General features: G+C 44.2%; 1 protein-coding gene across 1 annotated transcript in view; it reads right to left on the reverse strand.

The window, feature by feature from the left end:
* The window catches only part of LAMC1 (laminin subunit gamma 1), a 113674-nt gene extending 111928 nt beyond the window's left edge, over positions 1 to 1746 (reverse strand). The window contains exon 1 of the mRNA XM_080647314.1: positions 1127 to 1746. Coding sequence (XP_080503440.1) covers positions 1127 to 1538 — 412 coding nt within the window. The 5' untranslated portion in view covers positions 1539 to 1746. The remainder of the gene's footprint in view (positions 1 to 1126) is intronic.
* Positions 1747 to 12263: the final 10517 nt, after the last annotated feature.

Below are 12263 nucleotides of genomic sequence, written 5' to 3' on the forward strand. Positions count from 1 at the left end.
TGACAGAAGAATGGCTTGTTACTTTGCCCTCTCTGGAAGTTCATTACTACCAGCTACCGGTGAAATCGAGACTTCCAATGGCAATGGGGATTAAAGCTTCCACAAATCAAATGCTGGAATGCTGGTTTCTCACACATCGTGTTGTTTGTTACTCTGTTAAACAACATAAATCATTTCCCTTGTTCATATATTGCAGGGATGAAGAAACACTTATCTAGCTGAAACATGATGTATAACCCTTGAGGATAAACATGTCCATCCGAATGCAGCGCCCCCTCCCCCCCCCCCCGCCCGCACCCCCCACCCCGCAATGAAGTTTTCTATACATCCCTTTCCTGACTTCTAAAAGCTCACTTATACATGTTTCTACACTTGCTTGGAATCAAAGCAAAAAGGAAGACAGTCAGGAGAGCCTTTTTACCCAGGGACAAAACTGGGCCCAAGCAATTACAGTGAGTGCAGACACCTCCTTTTGTTTTCTGTACTAGGATTAGCAGTGAAATAGCTTGGTGACTTTAAGGCTGAAGAACTGTAAGGAACAGTAACTTTAAAAGTGAATTTCTACTCTAATTACATAGAGCTTTATGGGTCGTAAAGGCATTTGGTCTCCTCAAATTCCCTAATCTTGGACCCCTTCCTCTCTAGCTTATTTCAACAGAGCAAAGAGCAATCACCCTCAACCCTGGAGACACTGCAACAAGGTAAAAGTGCTTAAGGTGGCCCTTCCTGCCTGTGATTCCAGAGTGCGTTGTGATGGCCCCGCTAGGAGAGAGGAACGCATGGGTGGGAGCTTCTGCTTAATGTTTCAAAGAAGAGGGACAAAAACAGCCGAAATAGTGACTAATCAAGGGAGCGAGAATCCGGCCGAGTTAGAAAAAAAAAAAAAAAAAAATAGAAAAGCAATCAGCGAGATGCTGGCGGGAAGCATCTTGGCCCTCGCGGGATGTTAAGTGTTAGATCTAGTTTAGAAGTCGGAGAAAGGAATTTCTGTGTGGCCCGGGCTGGGGAGCAAAGCCGCCCGCGCGCGGCTGTGTGGGCCCCGGAGGTTGGGCCGGGGTGGGGGAAGACGGCCCGGGCGCTGTGCTGTGGGCGAGCAGGAGTAGGGGGCAGGGCTGTCACCGCTTACCCAGGTGCAGCGTGAGGTTGATGGAGTTGGGGTACTGCACCCCGGCCAGCATGGTCTGGCTTTGCCACCAGGTGGTGTCGGCCTGGTTGTTGTAGTCGGTCAGGAAGGCGGCCCCGTGCTGCAGGTGGGGCTGCCCGGCGTCGCACAGGTGACAGGACTTGGTGACTCCGGTCACCCCAGTCTGCACACAGTACTCCTCAGGCGGAGTCCCGCACGTGTTGGTGGCCACCACGGTCACGTTGAAGGCGGCGTTGACGAACTCGGGCATGCAGCGCTGCGGTCGCCCGCCCTCGTCCGTGCACTCGTCCATGGCCGCCCGGACGCAGCCGGCCGCCGCGGCCAGCACGGCCAGCACCGGCCAGAGGCGCCCCCGGGGCCGCAGCGCCCGCGCGGCCCGCTCGCCGCCCCTCATCCCGCCGCCCGCGCGCTGGGCCACGGCACCGGCAACGGCGCGTTCCTCTCCCGGCAGCGTCCCCCGGAGGCCGCTCTGCGGGCTGAGCTCCCGGGCCCAGGGGCCGGGCTCGCGGGGCGGGCGGTGGCGGCGGCTCTCGCTGGAGACCGGCGGGTGGGCGCTGCTGGCGAGGACCGTGCGGCTCGCTGACCACTGCCCCGCACGCCGCCTCCGCGCCGCCCTCACCCGCCCGGGACGCAGACCGCACTCTGCGCCGACCCCCGACTTCCGAGCGCGTGCCCGCGCGCGCGCCCCCGGGAGGAAGGCGCAGGGGGTGGGGTCGGCAGGGTGGGGTGGGGTCTGGCGGAGGCGCAAGCCCAAGCCCGGCCTCCTCTCGGCAGCGCCCGCGGCCCCCGTCGCTGCTCCCCCGCCCTCGGTCCGCCCCGGCGACTCGTGGCGGCGGCAGGGGCGGGGGCACCTCTCGCTCCGGCCCGGGCGCGCGATCGGCGGGGAGGGGCCTGGAGGGGCGCGGGGCGGTGCATGCCGGGAGGGCCGGGAGGCTGCAGACACAGCGCCCCGAGCGGGCTGGGCACCGGGGTCCCTGGACCCCGCGTCCCCGGGTGACTCCGGGTTGGGGGCGGGGGTAGTGAGGTGGCTTTAAAGGCGCGACGGTGAGGTCGCCCGGGGTCGGCCTTCCGGCCCCGCACCAATCAGAGCCGCAGAAGCGCGGACCTCCGCCCGCCAGGTGTCTGTCCTCGCGACCAGCGGGGCGCGTCCGGAGGCCGGCACGGGAGGGACCCGACGGTGGGGGTGGCCCGGAGGCTCCAAACCCCCGCCTGTGGCCCGGGATCGCTCCCTGCCGTGCGGGCTCCGCTCCAACCCTTTCCGGGGAGAGGGCCGGGATGTCTAGGGGGCTGACCCGGTCCCCGGAGAATAAGGGTCTGCTTGCAGCATCAAAAATGCATTTTCTGAAGCGATTTCCTGCCTCTAAATTAAAGTGTAACCTGTCGTCTAACAGGGGCAAGGAAGGAAGTGAAAAGGCTGGGAATGGAATGACATTTTTCCCCTGGGTACGCACCCACTGCGAAATTCTTCCACTGTGTTGTTTATGTTCCCCAGCTTGCCTTTAAAAGACTCGAAATTATCTGGATCTGACATCCTCCTTTGCGGGCCTGCTGAGTCACGGAATATTTTCGGTGCCAGAATGACTCAGTTCACAGAACCTGAGCCAGAAGATCATGAGTTTTGTCCCAGATCAGAACCGGGGCACTTACCCGGTGCTGACCGAGAGCAGACAGGAAAGGCAGAGTGCCGTAAAAGCGCACAGCCTAGGGCGGCGGTTTTAAACCTTTCGAGTCCCCATGCTTAGTGGATGCACCTAGTGGTTCTCCAGGTGACAGATTTAAAAACAATCTAAAACCTTTTCAAGATCTTCATAGTAAAGTGAGAATAATAATCCCACCGGGCAGGGAGGGCGGGGAGCCATGCCTGGTTTGGGACCCAGTGGTCCCGTATAGAAAGGGATAATGAGTATCTAAAGTAATGAAATATGTAATGTTAGGATACTATGGTTGCAGCCAGTGTTAACTCTAGGAGGGCTTTTAAGGAGAATGATCTGATTGAGGAGAGGAGGGGTTACAAGGGACTTGTCAAAATGCTGAGGTTGCTTAGCAAGTACATAGATCACTTACGTTGTTCCTTTATTTAATGAGATGGGTGGAGATGGTGCGTGGCTGAAAGTTTAACTCTTCACCCCTTGGCACCTCCTCTTTGGAGAAGAAAGCTGTAGGGCTGTCCGTAGCAATGTTTTCATCCTTTTATGCTTGAGGGGAAGCAAAATAAATATATTCATTTATACCCAGAGGGGATGATATTGGGTCCTTGATTGTACACAAAAACAAACAAAGCCAAAGATAAGGATGTTGGTTGTAAATGAAGCCACAGACATTTTTAATAAATACATGAATGCATTTGCCTTATAAACCAAGTATTTTATTAGATATTGTCAAATGGTGGGCGTCTTTTTTGCCACCAAAAAGGTAAGGAGACCCCAAAGGCTGCAAAGCCGAGTGTTTGCTTGTCCCTGCTCCCTTTGGGGTTCTCATGTCCAAGGGTACTTTTCAAGCTATCACTTATGCTTATCTATACCACAGTTTCATTACCAGAACCTCATCTGGTATTTGTAAAGCACATAGCAAGGTTTTAAGTTAATTTCTAAATTCTGTTGCTCAATGGGGATGTGTTACAGAGACAATGAAATGCCTTTTTTGAAGAGAGGTAAAATGTAACCAGCCAGTGTGCGCAATGACCTAAGGAAAACACACACACACACACACACACACACACACACACACACACACACACCTACCTTTGCTCCCTTGTTTCAGGATTCAAACACACCAAAGGTTAAAACAAAAAGTTTTAAGGCAATTGGGGAGATTTGAACACTAATTAGATATTTGGTGATAACAAAATACGTATTGTAGATGCCTGGAGAGATGCCACTATTGACTCGGCTTGGTGTGTTGTTTTTCTAAGTGAACGTGTGTGGCATTTTCTTCTATATCAAGTTAGTCTTAAAAAAAAATTACAGAGCCTTTTCATATCTGTTCCTAACTGCTCGGAAACTCCATCATCTAGTAAACAGATGTGGTGCTGAGAAGGAAAATGTGAAGGTGTGGACGGAATGGGATCAGATGCCGCAAAAGATGATCTTAGTGCCCAATCAGCAGTGCCTCTGTGCAGCCAGAAAGGGAAAAGGAAGGAAGGTAGCTGTTTATTGCACAGACAAAAGAGCTCCACTTAAAAAAAAAATTCCACTTAGAACTCCAGAGAAAAGAGATTTCCCCGCTCAGGAAATAGGTAAACTATTTCAAGGAAGGATGCTGATTTCCCCGGCTTGGGTCACCTGCCAGTCTCTGAGCATCCCATTCCTAACCAAGTGCACACAGGTCATAGGTGTTCAGCAGCCCACCAGAAAACCACAAAATTTGGGGAATGCAGTTCTCCAAGGAAAGAGGTTCTGTTGCCAGAAGGAGGGGAGGTTATAGGACAGAATAAAAACAACAGATGTCTACTACATCAAGATTGAGGTGTGTGATATAATTAGAAAAACAATGTAAAAGGTTGCACTGGCCTTTTAAGATTGCAACTTTGCCCTTATTTTTTATCATTTTAGAATTACCAATGTGTTTATTTTTCCATTCCTTCGTCTTTCTGACCTCATTTCCCTGTATTCTTCCCAAGCCCAGGCACCACTATATATATATCCTTTATCTTTTAAATTTAGAATGCAACCTAAGATAGCAATTATAATGATGTTAGCCTATATTTAATTCTGTTCTACACTTTTCAAATGCAATACCTCTGAAACAGGGGATATTAGCTGTGCAGTGTTGAGAAAACTAAGACTCAAAGAGATGAAGTAATCTCTGTAACCTTGCAAGCGGCAAGGTCAAGATGAGAACCTGCCCTTTCTGGCTCCCTGTCCAGTGCTGTTTCCTTTTCTGCTATTAAAGGTCATAGTAGAGAAGAGGATAAAGGAAGAGCTATTTCAGACTTCCCAGGTTTTTAGGTTATCAAATGGGAATTTAAAATTAGGTGAAAATTAATGTGATACTGGAAGAGAATTACAATATCCATCTTCAAAGTTACAATAACTACACATGATTCTTTGTGTTAGGTTTATAGCTCTTGCCTGGGTCCTTGGTCCAAGTCCAAGCATAACAAGATAAGATATCTTTTGTGGCCATGCTCAGGTAGACAGATTCTTCTTGTATGAGGTAAAGTCCCTCCTTCCCACTCAGCCCCACACATGCAATTTAAGCCACCCTGATATTGTGATACTAGTTGAGAAAGGGAGAGGAAAGAAGGACACTTATCATCATTCATAAAATTTAAACTAGAACTTTATTACAAAGACAACAAAAGAAAATATTTCCCAAAGTGAAGAGTGAAGTTCAGTCCCTCCCTGACCCAAAATGTTCAGGGAGCCCCCACATCTCAAAAATTGTATTATTCTACTAACCGGATGTGCACTGCATCCCACTGTAGAGGATGGAGACAGAAATAATCTCTTACATACAGATGACATGGTTTTATTGTGTGGGAACTCAGAATGTCCTTAGGTTTTGACCCTGAATGGTTAAATATTGTTAGAAAGGGTACAGGTAACAGCCTGGTGACTATAGTTAATAATCCTGGGTTGCATATTTGAAAGCTGCTAAGAGAGTCTATTTTAGAAGTTCTCATCACAATAAATAATTTTTAACTATGTATGCTGACAGATGTTAACTAGACTTATTGTGGTGACCATTTCACAATATACTAGTGTACAAATATCAAATCATTATGTTGTATACCTGAAACTAATGTGATAGTTATCGATTATACCTCAATTTAAAAATTCAACTCAAAAAAAGAGAAAGGCTAATTCTTTCAAAGCAAAAGGAAAGTTGTTATTATTGGTTGTTTTTTCCTAACATTTACTCGCCTCATAGGTTCATTACCTCATTCAATTATTTAGATATATATTGCAACAGGTTTTTTGTTTTTTGTTTTGTTTTGTTTTTAGGATGTGCGCCTGGAAATTGCATTGTTCAAAATTCGAAGTTCATAGCTCTTAAGCAGGGGTCCTCAAATTACGGCCCGCCGAGGACATTTATCCGGCCCGCCGGGTGCCGCTGCCTGTCCTGCTTAGCAGCCGACTCATCCCGGGCCCGCAGTGCGCATAGGAATTTGTTCATAGTTTTTTTTTTAAACTATAGTCCAGCCCTCCAACGGTCTGAGGGACAGTGAACTGGCCCCCTGTTTAAAAAGTTTGAGGACCCCTGCTCTTGAGCAAGACTTTTTAAGAGGTTGTTATTATACCACCTTAAAAAGCTTTTTTGGCTGAAATTGTTATGGTCCTGGCACAGAACTCAAGAGTCTCCATCTCCAGTTTACATGTGTATTTGAATAAATGTTAAATTGCTTTATCCTCCCACCCAAAATTTGTCTATTGTAGTAACCAAATTAAAGCAAGACTTTAAATAGTTCATCCATAATTCTACTACACTAAAATGACTTTTTCATTGATCAGAATTCCCTCTCCTAGCCCATATTATTATTTTGTTTTAATAGACATCCTTTATTGAAGTACAATTTGCATACAGGAAAAATGCACAGATTCCAAGAGTATAGTTTTATAGTTGGTATCACAAAGTGCACACACTTGTGTAATCCTTACCCAGGTCCAGAAACAGAATCTTACCCTAACCCAAAGCCCCACCCTGCCCCACTGACCATCGGTAGCCCTTCCTTCTCCCTAAATGTAACATCTGTGCGTGCTTCTAACAAGCTTGCTGAAGTCACTTATTATGTCCTATGGTTTGTAAATTCTTCTTAATTTTCCAGCTTCAAAATTAGGTTACCTGTGCATAGTGACAGTTTTATTTCTTATTTTCCTTTTTAATCCCTTTTAGCTCTTTTCCTTCTTAACTTGCACTGATTGGGACGTCTAATATTGAAGTGATAATAGCAGACATCTTTACTTTGTTCCTGATCTCAGAGGAAAACGTTTCAACATTTCACCATTAAATATAATGTTTGTTGTACATTTTGTATATTTACCTTTTATCAGATTAAGGAATTCCTTTATAGAGAGAATGGGGGAAAGCAGATTTATAGTTGTGAATAAATGCAGTTTATTTTTGTATTATTATTTATTTTTGTATTATCATTATTTTGTTGTTGTTGTTAATCTTCACCTGAGGATATTTTTCCATTGATTTTTTTAGAGAGTGGAAGGGAAGGGGAGAGACAGAGAGAGAGAAACATCGGTGTGAGGGACACACATTGATTGGTTGCCTCATACACACATCCTAACCAGGGCCAGGGATTGAGCCTGTAACCTAGGTACATGCCCTTGACCAGAATCAAATCCGGGACTCTTCAGTACGCAGGCCGATGCTTTATCCACTGAGCCAAACCGGCTAGGTACATTTATTCTTGTACTACTTTTTTTTTTTATATGAAAAACTGTAAACCTACTTTTGCCCATGCCTGTGTTCCTAGTTTAATAAGAGATTTTTTTAAAAAATTATGAATGAATGTTGGAATTGGTTATGATTTTATGCATTTACTAAAATGTTTATTTAGCTTTTCTATTACACACACCATGTTATTATTTGTTCATATGCTGAATTAATTGATTTTTAAAATATATTTTATTGATTTTTTACAGAGAAGAAGGAAGAGGGATAGAGTCAGAAACATCAGTCAGCTGCCTCCTGCACACCCTCCACTGGGATGTGCCCACAACCAAGGTACATGCCCTTGACTGGAATCGAACCTGGGACCTTCCAGTCCGCAGGCCGATGCTCTATCCACTGAGCCAAACCAGTTAGGGCTTAATTGATTAATTTTTAAATGCTAAACCAACCTTGCATTCCTGGAATAAACCAAATTTAATTTCACTATTTTCTCTCTATCACTGAATTTAGTTTCTAGTATTATATTTAGGATTTTTTTCATCTATGTAAATGAGAGAAATTGCTCTCTTATATTCTTTAAAAAAAATCTTGATTTAGTATCAAGATTAAGCTGGCTTGCCTGGCTGGTGTGGCTCAATGGTTGAGCATTGACCTATGAACCAGGAGGTCATGGTTCAATTCTCCGTCAGGGCACATGCCCAGGTTGTGGGCTCAATCCCCCATAGGGGGTGTGCAGGAGGCAGCTGATCAATGATTCTCTCTCATCATTGATATTTCTATCTCTTTCCCTTCCTCTCTGAAATCAGTAAAAATATTTATTGGCATAGACTCACTTATAATTAATTCTTATTCTCTTCTTAATGATGGCAGGAACTTTATTCACTCCTAAAACTGGTATTTTCTCTCTCTCTTTTTGTTACTTACTAGATTTCACCAGTTTAACTAACTGTTACAAATTACCGGATCTTGGCTTTATAATTTTTATTATTTGTTCACTATGTTATTCATTTACATTTTTATTATTTTCTTCTTTCAACTTTGAGTTTTTGATATCCTGTTCTAACTTCTTGAGATGAAATATTAGATGATGAATTTCAGCCATTTCCCCCTAAAATATACCTTTAAGGATATAAATTACCCTCTAAATGCCACTTTAGTCACATCCCATGTTTTGATGTGCTATATCATTGTTCCTGTTCAATTCAGAATATATTCTAATTTCGGTTGCAATTTCTACTTTGACCTATACGTTATTTACAAGTGTGTTGCTTAATTTCTAAACACTGGGGGATTTTTAATTTTTTTTTATTATTATTTTTTTAATATTGTATTTTCTTTTTTTTTTTTTTAATATATTTTACTGATTTTTTACAGAGAGGAAGGGAGAGGGACAGAAAGTTAGAAACATCGATGAGAGAGAGACATCGATCAGCTGCCTCCTGCACACCCCCTACTGGGGATGTGCCCGCAACCAAGGTACATGCCCTTGACCGGAATCGAACCTGGGACCTTTCAGTCCGCAGGCCGACGCTCTATCCACTGAGCAAAACCGGTTAGGGCTATTTTCTTTTTTTTTAAAATATATTTTATTGATATTTTACAGAGAGGAAGGGAGGGGGATAGAGAGCTAGAAACATCGATGAGGGAGAAACATCGATCAGCTGCCTCCTGCACACCTCCCACTGGGGATGTGCCCGCAACCAAGGTACATGCCCTTGACGGGAATCGAACCCGGGACCCTTCAGTCCGCAGGCCGACGCTCTATCCACTGAGCCAAACAGGTTTCGGCAACTGGGGGATTTTTTAGTTTTCTTTGTTATTATATTGTTATTTACATTCGAATAACTGGAACCTTAGGAAATGTACTATTGATTATTGCGATTGTCTTGCTTGGATCATGGAGTCTGCCCCTCGCTGGGCTTTAGGGAGGTGAGAAAGAGGACCCTGTGGTTTGTGCAAATTATAAAGGGAGGGCTGGCAGCAGAAGCTCTCTGACCCAGGACCTTGAGGATGAACTGCAGAAATGGCAACGGCCTTTCAACAGCAAGGGACAGTCGTCAGAACTGACCCCCTGAGACTGAGTGACAACCCCTGGGTTCCATGACATGAGGACGGACCCAGAAAAGAAAAGATATTCATATAATATTCAGGATAGATATTTGGAGTCATCTTACTACTAAAAATATGTGGCCTTAAGTTATTCTTCAAGCTTGTGAAACAGGATGTAACATTTTCCACTTGATATTGTTTTTCAGTTGATATTTAAGAGACATGAATATAATGTAGTCTCTCTAGCGTGGTTTTAGTACCCATTGCTAATATTTACTCGGCGCTTACAATGTGCCAGGCATTCTTCTAAGCAGTGTGCCTCCATTACTTCAGCTAGTCCTCCTGTCTATCATTATCCCCGTTTTCCGATGAAGAAATGAAGGCACTGCCCAAGGTCATCCAGCTGCTGGTGCAGCCTGGATTTAAACTCAGGATGTCTGACACAGTGCCCCTAGCCACATGCATAACAACAAATGTTTACTGGGAATTTGCTAGGTGGCAATAACATTTTAAGTGATCGACTCATATAATCTTTGCGATGACTCTGTAAGTAGGTATTTTAACTATCATCCCATTTTATAGATGAGCACATGGAGGTACAGGGAGGCCCAGTAGTTTAGCCAGGATCACACAGCTAGTAAGTGGCAGAGCTGAGGTTCAAACATGGGCAGTTTGGCTGTGGAGCCTTTGTCTTCACCGTTATATATCACTGCCTCCCAAACTCTATCGACTTATCAAAGACGTGGCCAGTGTCAAAACCATCAGTTCACATGTATATACCATCAAACTAACATTCACTCAAGTTTGATAATTATGTCAGAAATGATGAGACACTTATTTTCTGAGTAAATGTTTTGCTCATAAAGTTCTAATTTTTATAATTTAAAAACAATAGCATATTAGAAATGACCTGCAAATAGTAAAGTTTAGCACAAATATCATTGCATAGAAATATGGTGTGTGATTTTTATTGCCTAGAAATATGTATGATGGTTTTAGTTTGAGTGCTATGACAACTAGAAATGACTGTTATAGATAAGATCAGCTGGGGGAAAGAAAACTTCAATTTCCCTTAAGTTATGCACACAGGTTATTTTTTTCCATGGTTGCAACCTAAATTATTAAAGTTTAAAAGTTAAACTTTAATGGTAAACTACTCAAGGACTTCATAAATTCCCTGTACTGACAAGGCTTATGTGTGTTAGTTCCACATGGGGAAAAGGGTCCATTTTTTTTCATCCAGGTCCAGAGACACGGTCACCTGATAACCCACTAAGCTTAATGAGAGCAAAGCTGAACAATCCTCTCACCACACAGGATAGTTTTTAAACTACCCAATAAATTACATGGTAATTGAAGTCCTTAACTTGCTATCAGTATTAGTATGCCACAATTTTAGGAACAGGACTTTGAGTCCTTGACCCAATCGTATTTGACTGAAGTCATAAGTGGTTTCTGCTAACCTTTCACCTTTAACTTTTGGTGTGTGTTCACTATACCCACTTGTTAACCACACAGGATATGCTTTTCCAAAGCAAGAATTACCAGTGACTCAAGCTGATTTTATGAAAAAGTCATTCCAGGAAGTAATTTGACATCAGAGTATTCACTGAATACAAGAATGCCATTTTCTTTCAAAGAGCCGGATGGTCTTTTGGAGGTCCAGTTTTCAGGCACGTCAGGACGTTTTAGGCATAAGGCACCCTTGTTTTGTTTTTAATAGCATCTGGACATTTGTGCTAATGGAAGCATTGATCACTCATTCTGGAATGGGCTGTGGAAAGGACATTCTGAATACAAGGGACCTCTGTGACATCACCGCACTTTTAGCAAAGAAAATACTCGAAGCAATAAAGCAGGAATACAATATACCCTCCACACAAGGCAAGTGAGTGAAAATAGTCCATCTAGCTAGCGTCAGAAGCAGAAAAAGAAAATAACCACTTCCTAAGAACTCTTCTCAGGACAGCACAACATGAAAGCCAAAGCAAATTGCTAAAATTTGGGGAAGAAAAACCAACAAAATGTAAATGAAAGAAAAGGAAAATAGGCACCATGGCAACTCCCAAAAGCCAGATGTGCCTTACGGAAAAAACAAATAAACAAAAAACTCTGCCTGGCTGGTATGGCTCAGTGGATGAGCACTGACCTATAAACCAGGAGGTCAGGGTTTGATTCCCACTCAGGGCACATGCCTGGGTTGTGGGCTTGATCCCTGTTGGGGGGTGTGCAGGAGGCAGCCAATCAATGATTTTCTCTCATCAGTGATGTTTCTATCGCTCTCTCCCTCTCCCCTCTGCTCTGAAATGAATAAAAAATATTATAAAAAAAAAAGAAAAAAAAGAAAAAAAAACCACACTTTAAATTATTGTTATGGACTGAATGTTTGTGCCGTTCCCCATAAATATCTCTATGTGTTGAAACCTTGAATCCCAATGTGACAGTACTGAGAGATTGGACTTTTGGGAGATAATTAGGGTTAGATGAGGTCATGATGGTGGGGCCCTGGTCTGATGGGATTCGTGCCCTTATGAGATACCAGAGAGCAAGCATATGCTCTCTCTCTCTCTCTCTCTCTCTCTCCCCACTTCCTCTCCCTTCCTCTCTCTCTCTTTCAGCCATGTGAGGACACAGCAAGAAGCTGGTTGTCTGCAAGGACAGGAAGAGCTCTTACCAAATTGGCAAACACCAGATCTTGGACTCCGGAACAGAGAGAAAATAAATT

This window comes from Plecotus auritus (genome assembly GCF_963455305.1).
Source record: "Plecotus auritus genome assembly, chromosome: 12".
Classification (NCBI taxonomy): Eukaryota; Metazoa; Chordata; class Mammalia; order Chiroptera; family Vespertilionidae; genus Plecotus; species Plecotus auritus.